The 27,989-nt window shown below is 40.2% G+C and overlaps 1 protein-coding gene across 2 annotated transcripts in view; it reads left to right on the top strand.

Annotated features, from left to right (window-relative positions):
* pemt (phosphatidylethanolamine N-methyltransferase) overlaps positions 1 to 27,989 on the top strand; it is a 111,298-nt gene that overhangs the window by 25,165 nt on the left and 58,144 nt on the right. For both annotated transcript variants that reach the window (XM_012869266.3, XM_036129267.1), the window contains exon 3: positions 24,030 to 24,145. In XM_012869266.3, coding sequence (XP_012724720.2) covers positions 24,030 to 24,145 — 116 coding nt within the window. The remainder of the gene's footprint in view (positions 1 to 24,029; positions 24,146 to 27,989) is intronic.

Below are 27,989 nucleotides of genomic sequence, written 5' to 3' on the forward strand. Positions count from 1 at the left end.
TATCTGTCTATTATTTTGCTGTATGAAGACAACATGATGTTGTACAGTACAAATAAAAAAATATTCAGTTAGTTGAAATAAGGGGCATGACTACAACATGTCTCGGTTTATCACATCTGGATTTTGCTCATTTTATGTACTGAAGTACTGAAATGAGTGGGCGCTATTCTGCAGTGTTAATGCTATAGTTGGTAATCCTGTTTAGAGACACTTTTTTGTTGTTTGGGGTAAAGTGATCCTTCCATCCTGAGAGTAGTCAATACATTATGTGTTCAGAAAAGGGAACAAAAAATGTAGACCTCTCTGATAACCATAGGCCTATAAAATCTCTGCCATTCGGACCGAATGACAGGGATAGGTCAGAGGATTGGTCCTGCCCATGCCACCCTCTGTTCCTCGAGTTCCAAGGGTATCACCGTATCTATTGGTTGTCCCACATGCTAATCGTTGTGATGCGTAACACCAATGTTCGTGCACATTCCTTGCTAGTTTCTGCATGCTGACTGTGCATGGGCACTTCAAGTGTTTACATATCCGGTTTGCTTCAGTGTTAGCCATTCATTGTAGCTCCACTGCTTACACCGTATACTTTGAAAATGGCTGAGTGTCAAAAGAAGCAAACTGTCTTACAAGTTTATTAGAAGAAGAGCTAATGCCTCAGAAGAAAGAAATAAGACCACATTGTATTTGGGAGATTTTTTCATGCGGTCCATCTGAGGAGTGGAAGAGCAGATAAGATGGTCTTGCGCAGGCGCAGTTATAACTAAAAGGGTGACCTTTCCAGGGTGTACCCCGCTCTCCGTCCATTGACCATAGGAGATAGGCACCAGACAAAACGGTTGTAGGTAATAAATGGCGTAATGGATAGATAGCTGATCACTTCCTGTTGACTTACTTTTGGGATTGCGCAACCCCAGAAACTGGTTAAAGGAGCACATCATTATTCACTGCTACTTCAAGTGTTTCATTATGTATTCTCAACACTTATCTTTGGCCATTTTCATTTTGTGTCTGTTCTGATTTTTTTGCTTCTTTTTGTTTATTTCCTCTGTCTATCATTGCACCGTTTTTCTCTCCTTACCCCCTGCTGTTTTTTTCCCTTTTAGTCTATTCTTCTGCTGTTTTTTTTCAATAACTTTGTCAAAAGGAAAATTCATGAATCACAGTGGTAATTTTCTTTTTTCCATGTGTGACTAGGCCTTGTATCTCCTCTCACCAATCCCCCAAGGAGCCAGGTGTCTTTTCTTGGCAATGTATTTGTCATTATTTGGGCTGTACCCCCTTTTATGATCGTAGCACTGTTCTTTTCTCTCTTAAAGAGAATGTGATTTGCAAAAATCCTATATTAATGTATGGCACAGTGCAATAGGCCTCATTGTGTTTGTATTTTACTTTAATTGTGTCAAAAGATTATGTTCCAAACAATTCTACATCTTAAAATATATTGCATTTTACAGAGAATACTTAGGTTTAGGTTCTCGGTCATTCAATGTTTGTTTCCTGATGTAGGTAGGGAAGGTGGGAAGTCTCAGTGGGGTTGGGGTCTTGTGTTTGTGTGTGTATGTGTGTGTGTGGGGGGGTCAATTTCCTGAATCAATGCCAGCCTTGTGGTGTTACTCTGACAGCATGCAAACTAATGTCACAACAGTGGCTTTTATGTGAATAAACACTATTTTTTTTATCATTTGCATTGCAGTCATTTTAAGATTTTGAGAATTATTCTTAGTTCGTAGTCATTGGAAAAAGAAAGTTTCCATTAATGACTATACAGTCATGGTAGAGAAATAAATACATCTTATGGTCCAATGACTTGTGAGTTTATCAGTCTCCTACTTCAATGTTGTGGGTTTTCTTTTTTTGGCCCACTCTTAAAAAATAGACTCTAGTGTCTTGATATTTTGAGGCATTTGTTTCTCCATTGGTTACTTAATGTCCCACCATATTCTTGACCCTTGACCAAACTGAGACCTGAACTTTGGCAGGGCTATTGCAACACCTTAACTATACTATTTTGTAAGCTCTCTGGTGAAGATTTGCTGCTGTGCTTGGGAGTATAGTCCTATGCCTTGCCCCAAGTTCATGTGGATTAAATTGTTGGACTTAAGGCGTCTTACTTGGGGAGCGCTGTCATGTGGTTCGAAGAAGGGCGTACTGTGTGTTAAGCTAATAACAGCTAGTGTGTTAGCTATTTAGACCGAGAGGTTTTCTCCTGGACAGGAACTTTAATGTTTTATGTCACTCTCAAACACTGACGCATAAGTGACACTTAGCCATGCCAGGTTATCCCTGAGAATACTTTGTTATACTTAAGAGTTTGTGGTTGACTGTATGAAATGAAGGTGCCCAAGTCCTCTGGTTGCAAAACAAGATCTGGATGTTTGTGCTGATATGCATTTTCTCATGCAGAGTAATGCAGTAATGCGCATAACAGGGTTCTGCGCATTTCTGCATTACTGCATTCCTCTTCTTTTGGGGAAAGATTCTTCCTGTTGGAACACCCCCCCCCCCCCCCCCCCACAAAAAAAAAAGCCCCCACTGAGCATTGTAGGGTATGAGCTCGGGATGAAATTGCAGGGACATTCTCCTCCTAGATGTCTTCTTACCTGCTTCAGAGTGATCAGAGTCAGAATGAGCTTTATTGCTAAGTAGTATTTTGCATATACGAGGAATTAGCTTTGGTTATAAGGTGCTACACATGGACTTTTCATGGACTTTTCATTGTTTGGTGATGACCTTTAAACCCTCTGAAGGCTGACAGATATGAACACTTTGTTTTCTGAGGTTACTGCAGACATCTTTCCTCCTTAACATTGCTTTAACACACATTGGACTTCCAGAACACCTGCTTTTATAAAACTGGTCAGACTCACTGGTTATCCGTGTAGGCAACAGTATTAGAGTTAGTGGTTCCTATGACTGTAAACAATTTTTTTCTTGCATTTGGAAACTATATCAAATTAATACAATCAGCATAATTCAGAAATTTGAATAAGTAAAAGCTTTAAATATTATTATTGCAAGAAATCTTAATAAAAATACAACAATAAGTGTTCATGGCCATCTTTTATTCCATGTCTAATGGTTACTGGGGCAACAGGCATGCGTATTACTGTGTGGATTACTGTGTGTGCATATTCACTAATTGGAGGGACAACTGATCAAGTGTGCTTTCTGTGTGTGGTTGATACGGCTTTCTACTTTCTACATTTATGCTGTAAGAATGAGGTCTCATTTAGATAGAAATTTGTTGTCTTGCAGTGTCATTGCGAACCGCCTCGGTCCAAGATACCCTTCACCATTTCAAAGTTGAATATGGTCCAAAATGAGACTAGATTGGAGCAGCAGTAGATCCATGTCATGATGACATTATGCTCTGTAAGAGTTGTGGTCAGCATGTTCTTTCTTGTTTTATTTTTTCCCCATAGTTTGACATCTCACGTAGAATCGTATGAACATGACATGAGGCTATAGATCTCTGAATGCGAAGGCAACTTTTGGAGTGAGGATTTTTATATCAGTGTATTTGATTCTGAATTCAGGAGTCGATTCAGCTCAATTTGGAGAACCACGCATGGACCAGGCTATCGTTTGGTTGGAACAGAGAAAATAGAAGGGCAATATTTGCCATCCAAGCCAACTCAAATATCACCAAGCATTTCAGAACAGGTCCTGTGTTGCACTGTTTACTGTGTAGTGCAGGTAAGACTGACAGTATGCAGATATAGAAGTCTAATCGCCCCCGTTATATAATAGGATTTTGTTGCCATAAAAAAAAAAATCAGAACTTCCTCTCTGTAACATAGAGTACATCACCTACAATTTAACTGAAAAACAGCAAAAGGGGAAAATATTTTAAAAAGTGGCTGCAATAACTTGGTGGCATAGGAGTGCACAGCCTTAAGATAACGCTGTTGATTCCATTCCAAAATTCACTTTTTTGAGTTTCCATCTGCCATTAAGATTCAGACAATCTGCTTCTCTCAAAAGACTGTAGGAAAATGGGTCATGGTGTCATGAAAACCAAATGAACCTTTTGGCCAATTTTCCAAAAGCACTACGGCTGCACAATATATTGCAAATAGATTATTATTATTATTATTACAATATCAGTGTGCACAATATGTATATTACAAAGGAGAGTTTGGATTACAGTAATTTTTGCACAATATATCACACACGTCTGATGAATATCCTTTTTGCTTGCTAATAGGATATTCAGTCTGTTATAGATATGAAAGAGTATAACAGCACCTGATGCCCATCTTACAAAGAGTGCAGACACTCAAGGTACAGAAAGCATTAGAAATTAGAAGCTAGCTGTATTATCAGTCATTGTAGACAAAATCAATATCGGCAAAGTCTACCTGGACTGCAATAAATTTTAGCTATTATGATGTTCTTGTTCCCGAATGCTGTTTCATCCAATCCAAACCAATCCAACTTTATTTATAAAGCACTTTAAATTACCAAAGGGACCAAAGTGCTGTAAAAAATGCACAACAAACAAATTTAAAACATTAAATTGCAAACAAACATAAAATGCACAAATAGAATTAAAATACATTAGCGACCATGGAATAACGACTAATAAAATAAGCATAAACTAGTATCAACTTCTCTCTTGCTGTCAATTGCCAAGGGAAAGAAAATAGTTTTAAGAAGAGATTTTAAGTTAGACAGTGATTTAGCCTGTCTGATGTTTAGTGGTAGCTCAATCCGCATTTTATGACCTTCCACAGCAAAGGCACCCCCCCATCCCCAAGATTCATGCACAAGGAAAACATGCAAACTCCATGAAGAAAGACCCAGGGCAAACCTAGGACCTTCTTGCTGCATTGCACCCACTACCCCACTGTGCAGCCCATGTCTAGGTATGTGACAGATTGAAGTCAAAATTACGTTGAGTACTTTAATTAATTAATTAATTAACAAAGTGTGCAACAGCTCAGGCTATATGCAAACTTTCATTGGGCATTGTATGCATCCTCAAGCTGCAGTGAATGCTGTGCTTTGACAGAATGCTACTTTAGCAGGAAGGTGTAAAAAATACGCTGCATGGTGTGGTCTGCACAGTCAGAGATTTCTTCATCTTGAATAGCTCTTAATAAACCAAAGACCAATTCAAATAAAACATAAAAGGAGTAGCAAATGAAATGGCATGTAATGTAATAAGCAGCCCAGTCTCTCTCTCACACACACACACAATATGCCGAAATAACTTGGTTATGTAAAACTTCCATGTGGTTCTCTCAGTGGGGGTTCTTATTATGTTTGAACAAAAGAGAAGTGCGGAGAGAGGTCAGTGTGAAAATCCGCAAATCCACAATTTAAACCCTTAAAAAAAGGGACAATCATTTTATTCTTTGCAGAGCAGACATTTAAGCAGACTCAAGTGACCAGACTCGAGGGTCACATCTGAGCAGAAAAACATGTTTGTTTTTTAAAGGGAAAAAAACATGTTTTGTTTTTTTTCAGTAAAAAAGGCGCTACAAAGAGATCAGCCACAAAATTCTGATAACTATATCTGGATAAACAAGAAAACTGATGACAGGTTTGTCTTTGTCCTCACAGATTCACAAGTGCTAACATTCCTAGCTAAACAAATACTTCTTTAATTTGCTTCTGACTAAAAACTTGGAAGTTAATTTGAAACATACATTTTTACACTTGTTAAAGATCATAAAGGTTATTATTGAAGCAGCAGATATCTACATACACTGTATAAAAATACATAATAATCAAGCACAGTCAGAATCCCCAGGGGTTTGATTACTTATATTAGGTCCCTGGGGGATTCAACAGGCTGTTTATGTTTTGTGTCTCTTCAGTGTTGTTATTATTATCTGTAGGGTGGATTCTGTCATTAGTTAGTTTTTTCCCCGCTAATCATGACTCAAGTAGCATATTCATGTTTGTTAGATCCTTATTTTCCTGCCTGAAAGTCCTCAATTTAGTTAATTTATTCTATCATTGCTGCAGATTCTGCTCTCCTCCGGTCTCTGTCAGATCATATCCCTCTCTTCCCCTCAGTCTGATTACCTTTACACTTTACACCTGTGTTAAATTGCTCCACCTGCTGTTGCATCTGTTCCCTCCTCTATTTAGTCAGCCATTCTAGCCATACCCAGTGTCAGGTCCTCCTTCACGGTTCCCCGTTCTGGTCTCTTCCTCGTCGGGGTCCATGATACCTAATTTCCGTCTGCCAACTTGTAAGTTTATTTTGGAACTTAATAAACCACCGCTCTCTCTAACACAACAACTCTGCAAAGCAAGGTCCATTAGGATTACAAAATATGCTTTATTTCTTTAATGAATAAGGTTTTGAGAGTGGGTGTAAAATTCTTAATCTTAATTACACTAAGATTTCCACATCTTGAGACAATTTTGGAAGGCCCTGATGACGATGATGATGATGATGATGATGATGATGATGATGATGATGATGATCATCATCATCATCATCATCATCATCATCATCATCATCATCATTATCCACAGCACACCTGTGGATGTATTTTGAGGCACACAAAGATAAGACCTCCATGCGTGACATGATGAAAACATCTAAAGAAATGCGAGAGGCTTTTAGTAAGGGATTTTTGAACTCCCATAACACTGGTTCATCCTTGGGTGCAATTTCCAGACTTGAAGAAGTCATATTCAAATAATTATTTTGCAAGAATAAACAGCACGTGAATTAATTTGTATCAGCCCCAAAAGAAAAACTAAAGCCCTTGTAAAGCTACAAATTCAAGTTGTTAAGATTGTAACATAATCCACAGTGAAATGAGTCCTGTGCTGACATGAGCTGAAATACCACTCAGAGAAGAAGCCAAAATTAAATTTAATAGCCAGATTACAGTGTGAAAATACACTGAATGAATAAGAGTGTTATGCATGTCCTGTTACATTTTGAGGGAAAGGCGGTGCGCTTGCAGTCCTGAGACCACAATCCAGACTGCTAAGTACTGGGGCAGCAGCGTCCTGTTGGGTGACTGTTTTGCTGCAGGAGGGACTGGGGCACTCCACAAAAAGAAACCCCATTATAAGGAAATACCTTTATGTGGACTTGTTGAAGTGACATCTCTGGATTCTATGCCTCTCCTCACTTCCTCCACACTCTGGGACTTTGATTTCCAAAGGGAATGCAAAATGTCTTGAGTCCAGACGAGAAGCTTCTGACGCTCTCTTATTCCAGAGTGGCTTGACACAAGGACTGCGACAGCTGGAACTATGTCCTGCATACGTCTGTGCGTAGTGGTTCTGGAAGCTCTGAATCCATTATTGAATGGATTTAGTTTCACAATCCTCTCCAACGTGCAGTCACCCTATTGCTTGTACACTTGTTCTACCACATCTTGTCCTTCCCATCACCTCTCTATTTTAATGTGCTCTGTGAACCTCTTTAGCAATGACCTTCTGTGTCTTGCCCTCCTTGTGTAAGGTGTCAATGGTCATCTTTTGGACAACTGTCAAGTCAGCGGTCTTCCCCATGATAGTGTCGCCTACAGAACTAGACAGAGAGACCATTTAAAGGCCTTTGCAGGTGTTTTGTCTTTATTAGCTGATGAAAGTATGGTACCAGGTGTCTTCAATATTGGACCTTTTCACAATATTCTAATTTTCTGATATCCTGAACATGAGTTGTTAATTAGTTGTCTGTTATAATTATCAAAATTAAAAATAAATAAACACTTGAACTATATCACTTTGGGTGTAATGAATGAATATATTATACAAGTTTCTCTTATTGAATGGAATTACAGAATTTTCTTTTTTTATGATATTCTAATAATATGACCAACATCTGCCAAGTTAGTTACAGAGTTGCCTATGGCCATCACAAAGTCCTGATCGCAAATTATCATGAGAAGTTCAATCTTAGTCAAATTTAAGACATTAAGGGTGTAATAACCAGACTCTGGACCCAAGATTCAGCCACAACAGGTCAGTGACGTTTTAACAAACTTTATTAAAAGATAAACATGCGCAGGCTCTCGGGATGCGTTGCTCGCCCTTGGGCTGGAACTCCTGGAGGCAGAGAGACAGGTTAGTGACCAGCGATGGCAGGCATGACACTATGAGAAGAGCTGGATCACTAACCTGACTGAGGGAGAACCAGGGTGCTGAGAGCCGACTTGTGACAGGCGAACAGGTCTGGGCGCGGAGGTCCATCTGCGGGCTGGGCTGGCGGGGCTGAAGCTGTTGAGCGGCTGACAGGCAGGCAGGCAGTCCGTTCGAGAGTTCCAAGGGCGTCTTCCAGAGGAGGTCCGAGTTCGGTGTCAGGAGGCAGAGATTCAGCTGCGGTACAGAGGGGAGATCCGACAGTCAGGTGCAGGTTCGGTCCGGGTTCGGTAACTGGCGGGCTCAGAGAGTTACAGGAGTTAGGAGGGTTCCAGTACTCACAGGCAGACAGATCCAAGGGTTCAGACGGGCAATCCAGGTCGTACGGGTTCCAAAGTCCAAAGGCCAACAGATCAGATCTCAGACAGGCAGACAGAATCAGGATGGATCAGACAGACTAGGAAACAGAAGGCAGGTTCAGGTCGGGTAACAGATAGGCAGGCAGAATCAGAATTGCTGGAATGTTCTTACCGGGATGGCTTGAGACAATCTGGCACTGATGGCTGGTTTGAAGGCTGCTTATATGGTGGTAGAAACAGATGGAACCAGTGAATGCTGATTTGCAGGCGTGGTGGAGTTGAGCTAGTGTGCTGAGTCGTAGATCAGACCAGCATCAGTGCCGAGATCATCACAAAGGGGGGAACAAAGGTTACGTCTTTTTTTTTTTTTACAGTGTCTGTCAAATATTTTCTTTACAGTGTCTGTCAAATATTTTTTTTTTTACAGTGTCTGTCAAATATGTTGCCTTGGCTGCACTTTGGATTTATATTGCTGTAATTTTTCCTAATTTTTATTCGACTTTCAGCATCCAGTTAGGTTATTTTTGAGGTCTGACGTACAAGACTTGCGTGCATCGAGGCATAATGTTGGTTTTGGAAGACAAACTAAATGGCAGGATAATTATTAGATGCACTGTGTCTGCCAAGGACTGTGCATCAAAGTGTCAGAGTTGTATGACTCGTATAATGCTGGTGTGTGTCTGTGTGTGGTGGTGATGTTGTGGGACGTTCCTGTGTGAGTGTGTGTCTACCTGCAGCTGTAAGCTTCAGTCAGATCTTTTTATATGCACATTTGGTAACCATAATTGAGTACATTTTCTCAAATGTATGCTGTATGAAAGTAATTTTACATTCATTTGCATATATTATGCAAATATGATTCAGTTTCGTTATACCACTCTTGTATAATTAGTTATTTAGGATCCAAAGTTTTTCTTAGTAACTGTTAAATCAGCTGTAAATCCTCTTAAAGATGGCTCATAATGACCATAGTGGTGGCCTTTAACCATAAGGTTATGCTATCTGTGACCTCAATTTAACAGTGGCTTACTAACTAACCCTGTAATTCCACATCCTCTGCTCCTGTACATATAGAGATGGGTACCCAAGTCGGTACTTCTATAGGCACCGACTCACCAATTCACGTAAATTCAAATGGTAGCATGTTTCGGTACCTAAAAGCATCACTGTGACACTAAGGGAGTAGAAGAGTGGACGATTTTCCATGCAAACATGAACACAGCATTGCACGCACAAGAGAGTGACGCCGGGAGGTTTGATCTTGTGGACAGATAAAGAAGTTGAGCTTCTTTTAAACACCATATTTGAATATAAAGTTAACAAAACTCATGACAATGTTGATTGGGAATCGTGTCAAACCAGTGGCGGGGGCTGAACGGCATTGTGCCTCTGTAATGGGAGGGAGAGCTGGTGCAATGCCCTTCACTGTATTGCAGTTGTTGGGCTTGTAAGAAAATACACCCTTGCTTGAGACGCTTTTTGTTAAACAAAAAGGGTCTGAAGCAATGTAAAAATCAGCACCTCTCTGAAGAAATTTATTTTTAACTCCACCATATGGCCAAGTGTATAAACAATGGTCGCACATGTGTGACGCAGCACAGCAACATTTGTCGCAGACATTAATATCTGCCCTTCCACGTACAAGCGATGTACACTCACCGGCCACTTTATTAGGTACCCCATGCTAGTAACGGGTTGGACCCCCTTTTGCTTTCAGAACTGCCTAAATTCTTCGTGGCATAGATTCAACAAGGTGCTGGAAGCATTCCTCAGGGAGTTTGGTCCATATTGACATGATGGCATCACACAGTTGCCGCAGATTTGTCGGCTGCATATCCATGATGCAAATCTCCCGTTCCACCACATCCCAAAGATGCTCTATTGGATTGAGATCTGGTGACTGTGGAGGCCATTTGAGTACAGCAAACTCATTGTCATGTTCAAGAAACCAGTCTGAGATGATTCCAGCTTTATGACATGGCGCATTATCCTGCTGAAAGTAGCCATCATGGGTTGGGTACATTGTGGTCATAAAGGGATGGTCATGGTCAGCAACAATACTCAGGTAGGCTGTGGCGTTGCAATGATGCTCAATTGGTACCAAGGGGCCCAAAGATTGCCAAGAAAATATTCCCCACACCATGACACCACCACCACCAGCCTGAACCGTTGATACAAGGCAGGATGGATCCATGCTTTCATGTTGTAGACGCCAAATTCTGACCCTACCATCCGACTGTCGCAGCAGAAATCGAGACTCATCAGACCAGGCAACGTTTTTCCAATCTTCTATTGTCCAATTTCGATGAGCTTGTGCAAATTGTAGCCTCAGTTTCCTGTTCTTAGCTGAAAGGAGTGGCACCCGATGTGGTCTTCTGCTGCTGTAGCCCATCTGCCTCAAAGTTCGATGTACTGTGCGTTCAGAGAAGCTCTTCTGCCCACCTTGGTTGTAACGGGTGGTTATTTGAGTCACTGTTGCCCTTCTATCAGCTCGAACCAGTCTGGCCATTCTCCTCTGACCTCTGGTATCAACAAGGCATTTCCGCCCACAGAACTGCCGCTCACTGGATGTTTTTTCTTTTTCGGACCATTCTCTGTAAACCCTAGAGATGGTTGTGCGTGAAAATCCCAGTAGATTAGCAGTTTCTGAAATACTCAGACCAGCCCTTCTGGCACCAACAATCATGCCACGTTCAAAGTCACTCAAATCACCTTTCTTCCCCATACTGATGCTCGGTTTGAACTGCAGGAGATTCTCTTGACCATGTCTACATGCCTAAATGCACTGAGTTGCCGCCATGTGATTGGCTGCTTAGAAATTAAGTGTTAATGAGCAGTTGGACAGGTGTACCTAATAAAGTGGCCGGTGAGTGTATAATGGCATTTATGTGACTGAAAGGCATAACTGCATAGAAATGCCTAATATTTTTTAGATATCCTGCTACATGTGAACTTGGCCTCAGACTGAGGGGGCTGAAAATTTAAAATAATGTTTCCTTTGCCTTCCACTTCACATTTATGCACCACTTTAAGTTGGTGTATCACATAGAGTCCTAATAGAATACATTGCATTTTGGGGTTGTTACAAAATGTGGAAAGGTATTAACATCTTTGCAAGGTGCTGTGTGTTTTGCAGAATTCAAGTATTTTATATGAACTAAAGTTAGATTATAAATTGTTGATCTATTAGTGATGACATTTAAAACTCCTTGTTCATTTTGCTGAGGCTATGTTTTAGTATAACCTGTCTTTCCAGTTAGTACCAGAGCTGGAGAAATGAATTGCTTCAGTTTTGTGTCATACTAACAGTCCCTGTGTAACGTAACAGGTTAAGTCTGTGACTTTGATACAGGCGACCCGGGTTAGGATACTGGTGCGTTCTGGGTAATTATACTGATTTTTCATATGTATATGGGGGAAAAATAAATCTTGCTCCCATTCCACTCATGGTAAAAAAAAAAAAACTAAAAAAAAACAATAAAATGGTCCTCCTTTCATGAGTTATTTAAGTCATCAGATAAATGTCAGCTTCTAGTGGGAACAGAGCAGCCCATGATAAACATGAACTGGCACATTCTTATTTATCAAGTCACCTTTTTGCGGTGACCCATCTATGCATTGTTTTGTACATCTAGATTTTTTTGTGTATAACAAGTTTGAGGATTTCTCCCAACCACAAGCCTTTAGTATGCAAGCTGCACATTCTTTCATACATGAGGCCCCTATGTGAGACTTCAGTCTTAGGAACAGTTTTATCTCATGTAGTGAAGCTGATAATTGAGTTACATGCTGCAGCTGCTGTGCATGCTTTACTATGAAAGGATGCACCTGCCTACTAGGCAGAGATCTTGGTGGATTATTATGGGATGGTTCATAACAATCTTTTCATATTAGCTTTATGTTCATGATGATGACACAAAACTAAATCATTGGCTAATTTCAGAACAAAATTAACATACCTTACCTCCGACAAGCTAACTGGGTCATTGCAAGGTTACTATCTATCTATCTATCTATCTATCTATCTATCTATCTATCTATCTATCTATCTATCTATCTATCTATCTATCTATCTATCTATCTATCTATCTATCTATCTATCTATCTATCTATCTATCTATCTATCTATCTATCTATCTATCTATCTATCTATCTATGTGTGAATGTATGTATGTATGTATGTATGTATATATATATTTATATATATGTGTGTGTGTATATATATATATATATATATATATATATATATATATATATATATATATATATATATATATATATATATATATATATATATATATATAGTCCATGAGTGATGTGTATCATCTTACAGTCCCTCTGTCTCCCACCACCTGTGCTGGGTCCAGGGCCATCCCAGTACAGAGCTGGCCCTCCTAATGAGTTTATCCAGCTGCTTCCTCTCAGCTACAGATAAGCTGCTGCTCCTACAAACCATACAGACGGGGGCACATACGCTATTGCGATCACTTGTGAAAACTCTCTGGGAAGCAGGTAAGGGCTTAGCGCAATAGCTAGCAGCTCTATATGCTTAGTGGAAAACGTCTCAGTAATTGTAACATGTCCAAAGCTACACTGTCTGTTATAAGCAAACACAGCAACACCCGCTCCTCTCTTCTTACTGCTGTTGTTCGTTCTGTTGGCTCTCAGCAGATGGAAGTCATCTATGTTTATGCTGGAGTCCAGAATTTGCTCTATTTCACCAGCTGTCAATGGGCGAGAGGCGGGGTACACCCTGGACTGGTCGCCAGTCCATCGCAAGGCCAAACGTGTGTGTGTGTGTGTGTATATATATATATATATATATATATATATATATATATATATATATATATATATATATATATATATATATATATCTCAATTGTGCACATATAGATTATCTTTACAAAGCTGGTAGATATTCACTTTAGACGATAAATCTGAATTGGCTAGTGGTGGTAGTTTCTCTTCCATTCACGTCAGTATTGCTGTTGCCCTGACCCTTCACTGTTGATGCATTATAACACTGTTTAGTGCTTCTGACTTCATTTCCAAAGCAGCAGGACTTTTTTGAGAGCTAGGAAATTATTCATAGTACTTTACACTCACAAGCAGAGTTCAACCTCATCTCCACAAACCACTCCATTCATGCATTATTACCTGGTCCGTCTGTGGTGATGCGGCTGGCAGAGCAAACAGCATATTAAACAGCATATTAAACATCATTTGATCTAGTCCCTACATATGGAGATGGTTCCAATCAGCTGTTGCCTCAGTCTGAACTGCCCACTGACCTAGATATAAGGGAACAAAGTAGTCATCCAATCTCTATGTCTGCTCCAGCATGACCAAATAGTCTCAGACAATCAAAGCTGTCAATTGTGTTGGGATAGCAAGAGCATCTTAAGCCAAGGGAAGCATAAAAGGAACACATATCCAGACATGCTTTGAAAATGTCTGCATTTGAATTTCTTTTATTTATTTATTTTTTATATAATATATATATATATATATACTAACTGCAAAAGAGAGTATTTTTATTACAGTAACATAAAAATTAAAGTAACATGGAACTGGCTGACATATGGAACTAATCATCTCTCCGAGGTCCATTAGAAGACAAGTAACACCACATCACCCCACCGGAAATTCCTCTAGCTCTGTCAGTGCTGCTGATGGACTTCTGGCAGCCTTCCTGACCTCCAGACCCTCTGTCTCGTCTTTTCATCTGTTCTTCTCCCGACTGATACCCTTATACAATCAGATCAATTTGATCTTCCGCAGCCTTTCTGCAGATTGTTGTTTTTAGATAAACGATGCAGCTGAATGATTGTTTGGAAAAAAACATATGGAAACATGTCTGGCGAAGGCATTTAACAATGGAAACAAATGTATCTTTTTGGGAGTACAATATGTTTTTAATTGCTTTATTTTTTTCGGTTATTCCAACAGCTCATCTCAGCATGCAACTGTTGCTGAAACACTTTTATCTGCTAAAAAAAAAAAAAAACATTGTTTAAATGTGTATTTGGTTTTGAATTGCATTGATTACGTGTTTTGTCTAAATTGATTAGATTTATTTGGTACATCATTATTAAAATCACTATTAAAAAATAAAAGTTAAACCATAATCCAGACACATTCCAATGTCAGGAAGCTTGTCTGGGACCAACACTATAGTCCGTTTCCATCGTTTCATGCAGAGCTTGAACTCAAACCTCATACAGTTAGATTTACTCACTCATCACAAAGGAACATCATCAGTCCAGACAAAGAAGTCTGACTGACACGTTTACATGTATTTATTGAGTTTACCCCATTCTCTCTTTAATCATTTATATTCTGTAAATCCTCACTGGGATTAAATGATTCTGTTTTTTCAGTGCAGCATCATTACAAATGAGTAAATGACCTGATTTGAAATCAGAACCCTTCATTCTGCGCCATGTTGTGAGGATAAGCCATGCAAGTAGAATTTTCCAATCGATGTTCCTCTCAGAAGGTAAACATTCTTCTAAGCAGGACTCCGTGTTTTACAACCACATAACATTAAGGAGTGAAAATTTTTAAACTAAGCTAGCACAAGTCGTAATTATACAGAAGAAGGCTTCTCTGTTAGTTTCTCTGGAGTTTTTTTTTTTTAACATTGTGAAATTATATTTAATCTCAGTGTCAACAAATACACATGTATCTTTTCTAAGTCATAAACTGAGATGTTTGTTGTAAATATTGTAGGTATTTTATTTAGAGTGGCGTTAACAGATATGTATTTATGATCTCTAGGAAATCCTAAGAAGCTGCTAGTTTTGTTTTTTGTTTTTTCTAATGACTGTACGTAGTTACTGGTAGTGATTGAACTGGTGATGTTACCTCAGACGGACACATGCGGTGTGGAGTAAAATTGTTGTGCGTTTGTCAGTGAGTCATGTCTGTGGGAGGTAGAAATCATATGAAGACGTGTGTGTTCAGATGATCTTACGGCAGTAAGCCTCGTTTAACCTGTCCTTGTTCTCTGAGCTCAAGTACATAGTTTGATTGCGGTTAATGATAATTCCCCAAATTGAGCTCAAATGTTGTTTAATGGTTTTAAAAGTTCTTCAAGACTATTTTTGTTGAGGCGGAGGGACTGAGGGACAGTGAAGTGCAAAAAGTATTGATTGCCCTGTTAAGGGACCAGCCATGCTACAGCCACAAACCCTAATGTGTGTTGGTTGGATTTTATGTGATTGTTACGGCCATTGGCCTTGTCTGTTTTTTCCTCTTCAGCACTTTAAGGTTCACCTGGGGTCTAGTCCTGTGCTAATCACGGTATACGCTGACCATAACCTATGTGTTTTTCTTTCATGGATGTACAACCAGAGTCAAAGACTCGCACTTTGGGCTGTGATTGTGCAAGATTACCATCTTGACATTAAACACAAGCCAGGTGCAGTCAGCTTGTTAGCTGATGCTTTATCCAGGTTTTAGATTATCTGTTCAACTGGGATTAATGTTTTTCTTGTCCCCTAACCTTTTGGTTTGGGTTTGAGGTGTTACGGACCAATGGCCTTGTCTGTCTCTTCCTTCTTTTCTTCTGTTTAGTTACAGGCATTCGTGCAGCTGCAGGTTGCTGCCTGCCGGCTCAGCTGTGTGATTAGGTGCAGACCTCATCTTGATTGAACCCTCCTGTACAAGTGATTGGATCATCAGCTGTTGGTTTGAGCTCCCTGTTCAAATGATGACTTCCTCACAGAAAGGTGCGGCTGTGTCTTTGTTTGATCAGCTCGCCTTTTTACAGAGGAATTTGACAGTTTCAACTTTGCTTTTGAATTTTGTAAGCTTTATTTGTGCAAATGGATTTTGCTTGTTGCCTGTTTAGTTTAAAGAGACGTATGTTTTAGCTTAACTTTCCTGTTTGGCTTGTGTTTGTACCCTATGTAATTTCATGAGCCTGCGCTTGGTTTGTAGTCTAGTTTTGCTGAAGTTTATGGGTCAAATATTGGTTTGTTTTGAGGATTACAGCTCTTCTTGTAAATACCTTAAATTGTGTTTTATGATTATTATTATTTTGTTAGTTATTTTTAAACTCTGTACTTGAGTTTTGATTATTAACTATTACCTTGAAAAGTTCTTAGCTAAATTCAGTCACCAAATCTAAAGCAGTACCCAGCTCTTTAATTGAGTTTTCTCTGTAAATCCTGAAATGGAATATGTTGGTAAATGACAATAGCTTGTCTATATTCCACAAATTACTGGTTCAAGGCCGCCACTTTGAGTCTCTCGCAGGTGTATAACATGCATTATAATAAGGCTGAATTTTATATAGAAAAAAGCTTTTCTTGTTTTCATATATCCCTGTTGAAGGTTCCTCCTCAGGTTGTCATTGTGTTCTGTAGAGGCTTGCACTGACTCTGGCATCTGGGACTGCAGGAGGCAGTTGGATGGAAGCCTTTTGTGGTTTTGCAATCGTGACTTTTTTAAACTGCAATTTTAAGCCGAGACTGGCGAATATCTTGGAACAGTGCGACGACCTGCAGAGCATTGATTAGGCCCACTGTTTAATTTTTGATACGAAGGACAGTGAGCAACTAAGCCAACTCTAGGATTATTAATTCTGGTGGACATAATTCATCAATAGTTATTTTTTTGCTCAGTAGATGAGAAATGATTAATTGAGCCCCAGATGCTATGTTATTAAAGTGTTTTTAATGCATGTGAGCATGTGATCCGTCTATGTTCTTGTTCTCTTTCCCTTATTACTCATATTACTAGGCTGTGCCTGTGTGCAGAGTGTCCTCCATCAAACACAGCCGCACATTAATACAGTTAATAAACCATCAGCTGCTGATCAGGCGGAAAGTCTCACAGTTCAGCGTTGGGTCCCCTGGGGCTCTGCCAATGAACACAGCTAAAGTTACTTTAAGAGAACACCGGTCTCACTTTTCTGATTGCATAACCTTGAGTCTTGATCTTGTGTGTTATTTGTGTCAAAACAGTCTGGAAGCAGGTGAAGATGACTTGGAGTGACTTTTAGCCATGTTTCCTCAATTTCTGCTGTTCTGATGCCCTTCCACCACACATAACAGATGTCTTTCCAGTGCCTGTATGTGAGACAGAAATAGGCCGATGGGGGTACAGGAGGAGCTTGTTAAGCCTTTATTGAATTAGTCTTGAAGAGCTTCCAGTTCTGCCAATCTGGCGCCACTCCCTGTACGCTCCTCGTCCATGCCTTGTATTATTTGGCTCAGATTGCTTTGATCGCATCATCTGCGTTTTGTTCATAGAACGCCTGAGTATTTTTAGCGCACCCCACCATCCACCAGGTGGCCGTAAATGATTTTTGAATGATGATGTGTAAAGTTGAGTCTGTCAGCGCTAAAATGTGCCCCCAGCGCTGATGGCTGAGGGTGTGAGCTGGGGTTCCTTCAGTGCAAAACAAGGTGCCCTCGGGTTTGAAGAGGAGCCGGACAGATTTCTTGTTCTGTTACTCTGATGGGTGCTAACAATGGATGAGAAAATAACTGGATTGCGTCTGTCCAGTTCATCTCCATCCCTTGTCTTCTTCATTTTACTCACTATTCATCCCTGGATGGTAGCTTTTGACAGAGTGAAGAAATATGCCAGTCTACAAGGTGAACTCAGGTACTATCAAGCAATTAATTACCACTTAATAAAAACTGCAGTCTGAGTCAGATGTTTACTTAGACAATATTTGTCTCAGTGTCATATTAGTTATAGGGTTTTAATCATTCATTACAATGTTTATTTTTCCAGGGTTTGAAAATCAACACAGTATACAACTTCAATAATCCACAGCACAGGTCATAATTGGGTGCAAAGCAGTTTGACCAAACCAGATCAATATGATAGCTACTGGCTCAAATATATAATGATATGTCCTCCTTAACATTTGGTTAATGATCTCTTGGCATACTCACTGTCAAGCTTAACTTGGATTCTTGACCAGTCTTTTAAGCAGTGTTGTGCCATTATGACGTGACAAACTGCAACTCCCAGCATGCAGCACAGTTGGAACTACAACTTCTCAGGCCGCCTACAGCTTCCCATCACCACGGAGATGGTGACTGTCCAGAGATCAAATTACACCCGGGTATAGCGTCCCATGAATGTTTTTACTTTGAAGTCTCAATACAGAGGTGAAGACGTGTAGTTACCGAGTTAGTGAATGTTTCCAGTTCAACATTGACAAATACTGTAAACAGCCAATCACAACACCAAAGTTGAAATCAGCACCTCTGACAACAATCATTGTTTTCCTCCTTTGCACGGCAAGTCTATAACAATGGTCGCACATGTGACGTCAGCGGTGCCTTCTTCTTTGTGGCAGACTGTGATTCGGCAGACCCTAAACGTCAGTTTGGTCATGTACACGTGCAGGCTCAAAAACCTTTTAGAAATCTCCACTTTGGCTGGGTGTAAAACGGAGTTTACGTGTGGATAAAAGGCCTAGCCGCATAAAAATGTATCCGTTTTCCAAGATATCCAGCTAGGTGTGGACTTAGCCTTAATGTAGGACATTAAATGCCTAATGTCAGTTTTTTAATCAAAATTTATAAACCATAACTGGCGATGTTAAAGCAGCGACAGTGGCACAGGAGATAGTAGTTTCTCCCTGTGACCGGTCGGTTCCTGGTTCAAGTCCCGGCCCTGACCATCTCAGTCGTTGTGTCCACCCACTTTTTCCTGCTGTTGGTGGTCAGAGCCTTGCTTCCGTCAGTCTGCCCCAGGGCAGCTGTGGTTACGATGTAGCTTAATGCCTAAATAATTCTTTTTTGACGTCTTTATGATATCTCTTGTAAAACTGTAGTCAGGTTTCTCGAATCCAATAGACACGGACACATCTGCTTCGGTTTAGTATGGGAAACTGGGCAACTTAACATCCTCCTATAAATGTTAGATGGTTAACTGGTGAGGTTAATGAACAATAAGTTAGTCAAGTTTGAATAAACCTTTTTTAATGAATTTGAACCTATGACCTAATAATAATAATGTGACAACAGTGTGGTTTCTCCAACATGTGAGGGTACTTTTCTGTGTGTTTGTGCACACAGTTCCTCGGGCTGCAAAGTCAGTTCATCTTTGTTTGCATCTCAGTGCCAAACCTTTTGTCATTTAACAAAAAAAGAATGCTGTTACATAATGCTTTAAGGCGTAAAATGCCACACAGCGACATTGACGAATTGGCGTCATAAATGTAACTTTCCCAAATGTGCTATCTGGAAGGCTAATTATTAAGTATTCCCTCCATTATAATTGTCTTTGTTCTGTTTTGTAGTGCACTGCTGCGTGTGTCAGTGTCCCACAGAGAGGCCTCTGATGTAATCAGCATGGGGATGTAAGCATGAGTCTTTGCCAAAGAGGCGTTCTCCGGCATTGGTTTCTGATTATACAGCAGTATTCTGTTCAAAGGAAGAGGTTAGTGAACAATAAGTCAGCTGGGATAATAGGAGAATGGTCTGGGAACATAAAGGCGCAACATAAAGGAAACTAGAGGCATCATTATTGTCTTTGAGATTTTAGTCGAAGTATATCGGTTGCACTTCTGTTCTTCCAAATTAAATGCTTGCTTTTTTTCCCTATTGTGTAAAAGTTGTTTTCTCTAACCTTTACCTGTGACAATATTTTTTTCCTGGCCTGCTTAGCTTTAAACATAGAAAAGGTGTTTCCATAGAAACAGTTGAGTCCTATGTGTTTTGTCTCACAGGGATTTACGCACTTCCTCAGCACACAGTCAGAAACTAATTTGACTTTGTCATTTCATGAAGAACTCCTGACTTTAGATGGACGAGTAAATACATTTCATCTTCCAGAGCTGTTAGAATTTGCTTTCTGTGAATTAGTACCCTATGGAGTTTGACATTTATAAACAAGCTGGCCAAACCAAGAACGATCATGACATCAGGATGTTTGCCCTAAACACTACCCTAGCAGGCCAAGCTGTTGTTTGTTAATTTATTATTTTTGTTTAGTTTTGACATACTTCTCACATAAGAATTAAGTTACTTTAATAAGCAAGAAGCTTTACTTGCCAAACTAAAGCCTGCTCATTCTTAGTGGTAAGCTGCAGGCATGCAGTTAAAGATGAGGCTTCATCTTCTTTCAATGCTTTTATTGAGTTATGCTCTGTTTAATCCACATTACACTTACTTGTGTATGATTTTATGATTTAAACAGCTAAAAAAAAGTTTACAAATTAGGATATCTGACATGCTTTGTGCCTGAGCAAGAACCTTAGCTCCAGACTGCTCCCAAGAGCGTCACACAGTGGCAGCCCACTGCTCCCAAACTTCATAGCAATGTCCAGAAAATTGCAGTGACATGTAAAGATGATTATGATTGAATGCCCTTTCGCTACATTGTTCCAAAAAGTATAGCATTTTCAATTTTCAGTTACCTACAGTTGCAGTTGCACACACACACACACACACACACACACACACACACACACACACACACACACACACACACACACACACACACACACACACACAAACCTTTCCTGAGTATTCGGCAGGGGGGGTTCCTTTTGAATGTCTGTGGCTCCAATCACCTCCGCGTCTGTGGCTCCCTGCGCCCGCCTCTCAGCGTTCTTATGGAGAAACCTTATAGACACACATACCCTCCCAAGTTTGGATTCAGGTGCTTACAGATGTAGGGCTGCAGTTGCCGCTTAATCCATCTGGTATTGATCAATACTGTGTACTTTTCAGTGATGTTGTTGTTGTTGGTATAGATGCATTCGAACGTTATGTCTTGTTTCGCCTCTGTGTGTTTTGTCTGAGCCGGTGTCTCCCCACAATTTCATTATGGTCACATAACGGCAATAATGATTCTTGATTTGTTGTTTGCCACTTTGGTTTTTCTTCTTCTCCTTTTTGTTTCTCTCTCTTCCTAGAAGTGTAGAAGCAGACGTCTAAGGTGTTATCTTGCATTCTCTTTATCCTTCTTTTTCACCTCCATCCATCCATCCATCCATTTTCCAAACCGCTTTATCCCTCATGGGGTCGCGGGGGGTGCTGGTGCCTATCTCCAGCGTTCACTGGGCGAGAGGCGGGGTACACCCTGGACAGGTCGCCAGTCTGTCGCAGGGCAACACAGAGACAGACAGGACAAACAACCATTCACGCACACACTCACACCTAAGGACAATTTGGAGAAACCAATTAACCTAACAGTCATGTTTTTGGTCTGTGGGAGGAAGCCCACCTCTATTTTTTTATTTTTTACATGCACTGTATATCAAGCGGAGCCTTATAGCAAAGGCTGAAGCACTCCACCTGGTACCCAGGTGGCAATTCTGAGGGCCTCACTGCCGGACAGAACGCATAAAAAAAGGTCTTCAGAAAGTTAGCAGAAGTAGATCAGATAAGCATCTGATAACCCCTGACTTCTCTTTATCTGGCATTGTCCTCAATATACGCAATGAAATTAAATATCTGGGACATTACATAACTGATGACCTATTTGATGATCGTGACATTCGTAGGCAGTATTGCATGATATATGCTCAGGCTAATATTTTGATCAGAAAGTTTGGTATGTGTTCATCCTCTGTGAAGGTAGCTCTTTTTAAAGCTTTTTGCACTTCATTTTACACAGCCCATCTATGGCGAAGATATAAAAAAAGTAGCCTGCACAAACTTTATGTGGCATACAATGATGGCCTGAGGCTCCTACTTAAAGTGCCTAGATGGAGCAGTGCTAGCCACATGTTTGTACATACCGCTGTTCCCACATGTGCAGCTGCACTCAGGAATCTCATGTATAAATGTATGTGTAGATTATCTGTGTCATACAATAATATAATAGTAATTTTAGTGAACCCTGTTTTTAGTACAGTGAGATTTTTCTCAAGATTGTGGAAACATTGGCGTCATCATTTATTTGTGGCTCAGTGACTGTCATTTTATTCCTTGTTTGTCTTTTTCTTTTTTTTATCATTTGTTTTTTACTATGGACCTCTTTTGTGTCTGAAATAAAGATTGATTGATTGATTGATTAGCGATCTTGGGGGGCATCAAGTTGTACGTGATTAACCATCTAAGGGTTCAGGATTCATCTTTTTCAGTGGGCCCTTATAAATGAGAAAATAATATTTCTTTAGAGACAGATGTTGAGTTTTCTATCCTTGATGTATTTCTTCTGCAGTCAGCACATAAAAAGGTGAAGAAAAAAAATCAAAATTAAATTAAATAGATGGGCTTAATAGTGTTAACTTTTATTCTTATTTAAACAGAAAATTGCTCACCCGATGAATCTCCTCGGTACACAGTAGGATGTAAAATAGAAGTCAAGTGCCAGATATTCTGAAGTAATGTACCAAGGTCTTTGAATCAGAATTGCTTCTACTCAAAAGTAATCCAGAGCAGCCACTTCATTTTGTCCTCTCTAAATTCAGAAATTCCAATATAAAGACTACAAAAGCTTAGGACAGGATGTTACTGAATTCATTGGGTAAGGTAAAGAATGTGAAAGTGTACAAAAACTTTGAGATGCTTTGTGTGTGACATACTTTACAATAATGGAAATGAATATCAGAATCAAAAACTTGTGTGTCATTTTGACAAAGTTGTTTTGAAGACGTTAAAAGTTTACACTTGTTTTAGGGGCCAAGGTTTTTCCTGTTGTTTGTTTATATTGGTGTTTTCTGTCACTATTTTTTGTAAGTATCTCTTAAACGGAAGGGAAAAGGATGATAACTCAAATATGTAAAGGTTTTTAACAGATCAGAGACTCAAAAATCTGTATTAAGTGTAGAATATTCTAGTCCTGGTGTAGCTAGTTGTTGTGCACAACAACTAGCTTGTAGATGCTAATGGAAAAGAGCCCTTTTGCATTTTGGGCTTAGCTTTACTCGACTCTACCCGATTTAGGTCATTTTCCTTACAAAACAGTACCACCTCAATATGGGTGAGGTTGTCAGAGCAAGCCGGCTTCAGAATCCGAAAAAATAACGTGACATTATTTGTATGTGATTCCGATCCAACACAGCAATGGGGAACATGGAAGCAATGGTTAACCTGCTGCTCAGTCTTTGGCTCTTTTTCAGCCCCAAAGTAAAAGAGGAGAGCCTGGGAAGGCTCTGGGCTTACAAGTCATTAAGATCTTGTCATTGCTAATTTTTTCAGCACCTATCCGATCAGTTACAGTTTGACCTAAAATTGTCCATATCCCTGCCAGATTTAGGTTTAAGTTAATATTTTTTTATCAGCATGTTACTTTTGACAGAAAGTGATATTGATGTTTTGTTGTGGCCCAACCAGAGTCCTGTGTGGAAACAGAAAGAGACTCTACCAGCCATCTTGGGAGCTTGGGATCTTTAGGGAACAAAAGATTATGGTGATGGCAAGGAGGCCTTCCAGCCTCAGAAAAGTTAATTAATCAAAACAAACTTCTTGGTTGAATGAAAATGAGTTTAAATCTTTATCTGTCAGTGTTATGAATAATTTAGGATTTTCACTTTTGGATTTGGATTTTACTTGGATTATTATTCCCACAATTTGTTGTCCAGCAGCAAAATCTCAACCATTGTCAGGTCATCTTTAAATTGCATTGGGATATATTTGTCAATGGATTGCTATTCTCTGCTGTTCTTTAACTTTGCAGGTGGCACGATGGGAGCATCGTACACGGGGACTCTCCAGGCTCTTTGGTAGCCCCTACCTGGCCTGTTGCAGTTTGGGACTTGTCATCATTCTGCTCAATGTTTTACGAAGTCACAGGTAATAACAAACAAACAAATCGACATATCGGGTTCACATGGCATGATTATAACATTTTCGGCTGATTTTGAAAACCCGAGAGACCCCATACATGACGATAAAAAATGTAGCTATAACAGGTCTGCTCATATAGTCTCTTGTCTTCAGTCAACTGGCAAGGACAGCACACACAAACAGATTTCCCTCAGTAACATACAGATGTCAGATGGGAAATTTCAGAGATTAAACGTGAGTTCAAAGTAAAAAAACATGGCCGACGAGGAAGAGCAATGGCGATAATTTGTGGAGTATTTTTAACAGAGAAAAAATATTGAACAAAACAAAAATAAGCCGTTAGTTAAAGCAGTGGAGACCACACGGACAGGGGGCTCTACTTTTGTTACACTATGATGTGGAGGAGAGTTATGTTTTCTCTCCTCCAGGTTTTCATCAACTCACTTTCTGACTGGCGTTCTTAAGATTGTCGGAAGGGGAAGATTGGGGCAAAAATCTGTCTTATTATCTTGTTGTGTGAACCCAGCGTTAGTGCAAGTTTTAGGCCACAATTCTTGTATAAGAGGGTTTCCAAAAAATGTATGTGGTCTCTTTAAAAGGAAAGATAATATGTAAACATTACCAGCCATTACATATTACAAGACTAACTGCTATCAAAAAAATAAATAAATAAATAAAAAAACAACAGCAAACATAGTTAATCTGGACATTTGAGATAATTGGCCACTGTAGTCACTATGCTGCCATATATGATTTTAAGAAGGTTGATAAGAAACTTTTACCTTCTTAAGTTCTGACTTTTGCAGGTCGTCTGTTAGACTTTTTTGACTGAATGAACTCCCAAATACATAGGGAAAGAATCACACTATCGCTGTTTAGTTAATCAGCTTCTTGGTTTTAAATCTTTTCATTTTGCATATTACTCTCTCTCACACCTAGTCTAAGTTTGCTACTCATCACATCTGCTGGATATTTAGTTAGTTGTCACCTTTGACCTTGGTTTTTCCTCTTTTTCACTTCCCTTTTTTGTTTTTTCATCCTCTGTTTGGACCCATCCAAATATTATAAAGTCATTAAAATTTCACATCCGTCTATTTCCATAAACACAGATTTATTATACATCCTGTTTAATCACTGAGCTGGTCAAGGTCCAGGATGCAGTGCCTTTGTTATTTATTTGATTTACAGCCTACAGTTAGACAAGCATAGATCACACCTTGTCTTTCATTAGTCTTGCTCACTCATCCTGTGAATGAATCTCAGTATTAATTACAGGGTTTTAATACTTGATCAATTCTCTTTTTGGGACAGTATGATTATGCTGAGAACAACCATGGTGATTTTTAACAACAAGATCTGGGTGCACAGGTTTTGACTAAATGAGGGTACTTTGTAATCTGTTGCCTATCTCGAGCAGTCATTGGACAAGAGGCACTGGACAGGTCGCCTGTTTATGCAATGCAACATACCTTATCAAACAAATCAGTTTGTTGGACGTCGTATGTGACTACAGTAGTTATGGCGCCAAAGACATCACTTCTACCTCTTTCTATAGATGTAATTTGCACTATTTGAATGAAGACCTAGTACCACGTTTTTGTGTAGAGTGTTTTGAATGTAGAACAAATCTTTTCTGAGGAAACTCTATCTTTAACCTTGTAGAGATGTGCAAATAGTGCAACCTGTGCAGTACCAAACACCACAAAAGGGCATAAACAGTCCAATTCAAGCTGAAAAACAGCTACTGTTTTAACAGGGGTCATTATGTACTATCTCTGTAGAGCCAGCATTTTCCCGTGTAAATCAGTACTGTGTCCGTTCATTTCTCTTTGAGGTAATTGACACCTAATATTTTCTTCTTTAACTACTACTGACACGGTCATCTCTGCTTTTTCAATTCCAATATACTACTTCAATCAGGATGTATTTTTCTTTCTTATTTTTCCTCTGAAAGAAGCGTCCTTCAAAAACATGTTCCCTTAAATAAAACATTTCTAGTACAAGTGTGATTAACCAGTTTCTTTATTATTATTAGTAAGCCTATATTGTTATGCTTTTATGACTAATTGAACACTGCTCTGTTAAGGACATTTGCCAGAATAAGTTCCTTCCTTCCTTTCTTCCTAATTGAACACAGGATGTTTGCCAAAATAAGTTCCTTCCTTCCTTCCTTCCTTCCTTCCTTCCTTCCTTCCTTCCTTCCTTTACTCCCTACCTCCTTCCATACTGAAGAATTAATTTAAAACCTCAAACAGGGCAGTACTTTACAAATTGCGTGGTGACATACTTCCTAATCAAAGTATCGGAAGAATACTGAGATCATTACAGTGATTTGGTGTACAATACAACAATCAGCTTGATGCAGCAGGTAGACAGTGTTGCTTGAATTTGATAGACATTGTAGAACAAAACATGTACAATCAGACAAACTTACCATGTTCACCCAGTTTGTTTAATGAGTCGCTGATGTTGCTCAAAGAGCTGTTGGTTTGCTCTCACTCATTACAAATATCTCTTGACTCGAGGTATCTCCATGACTGCCAGTCAGCACTGCTGCCATGATTATTTGGACATGTATTTACACTAATGGTTGGGAGGAAAAGCCCACCTGATCTGAACTCAAGTGGCGTTCTGTTGTTGGACTTCTGTGCTTGTCATGGATTGTCCATAACGAACAACATGTTCAAGCATAAGGGTGTCCATATGTGCTCTTGGCACCATGACACCCTAGGCCGTAGTTCAATGATCGACTTTGCTGTTGTTTCATCTTACCTGCGGCCGCATGTCTTGGACCCTTGGGTGAAGAGAGGGGCGGAGCTCTCCACCAACCACTAACTGGTGGTGAGCTGGCTCCGATGGTGGGGGAGGAAGCCGGTCAGACCTGGAAGGCCCAAACGTATTGTGAGAGTTTGCTGGGAGGTGGGGGTCATTGGCTCTGAGTGGACCATGTTCCGCACCACTATTGTTGAGGCGGCTAGTCGGAGCTGTGGCCGCAAGGTTGTCGGTGCATATTGCGGCGGCAACCCTCAAACACGCTGGTGGACATCAGCAGTGAGGGAAACCGTCAAGCTGAAGAAGGAGTCCTATCAGGCTTTATTGTCCTGTGGGACTCCAGAAGTAGCTGATGTGCACCGGCAGTCAAAGCCACGGGCGGCAGACTGGGTTGGTGGTCCCCCTATTTAAAAAGGGGGACAAGAGGGTGTGTTCCAACTACAGAGGAATCACACTCTTAGGCCTCCCTGGTAAGGTCTATTCTGGGGTTCTGGAAAGGAGGGTCTGTCAGATAGTCAAATCTCAGATTCAGGAAGAGCAGTGTGGTTTTCGTCCTGGCCGTGGAACACTGGATCAGCTCTATACCCTCAGCAGGTTCCTGGAGGGTGCATGGGAGTTTGCCCAACCAGTCTACATGTGCTTTGTGGATCTGGAGAAGGTATTCGACCGTGTCCCTCGGGGGGTCCTGTGGGGGGTACTCCGGGTGTATAGCCCTCTAAGAAGGGCTGTTAAATCTCTGTGTGACCGGTTTCAGAGTCTGGTCCGCATTGCCAGCAGTAAGTCGGACTCGTTTCCAATGACAGTTGGACTCTGCCAAGGTTGCCCTTTGTCATCGATTTTGTTCATAACTTTTATGGACAGAATTGCTAGGCCCAAGGTGTTGAGGGGATACGTTTTGGTGGCCTTAGGATTGCGTCTCTGCTATTCGCGGATGACGTGGTCCTATTGGCTTCATCAGGGCGTGATCTACAGCTCTCACTGGAGCAGTTCGCAGCCGAGTGTGAAGCGGCCGGGATGAGAATCAGTGCCTCCAAATCTGAGACCATGGTCTTGAGTCGGAAAAGGGTAGAGTGCCTCC

This window comes from Fundulus heteroclitus, unplaced genomic scaffold, assembly GCF_011125445.2.
Source record: "Fundulus heteroclitus isolate FHET01 unplaced genomic scaffold, MU-UCD_Fhet_4.1 scaffold_151, whole genome shotgun sequence".
Classification (NCBI taxonomy): Eukaryota; Metazoa; Chordata; class Actinopteri; order Cyprinodontiformes; family Fundulidae; genus Fundulus; species Fundulus heteroclitus.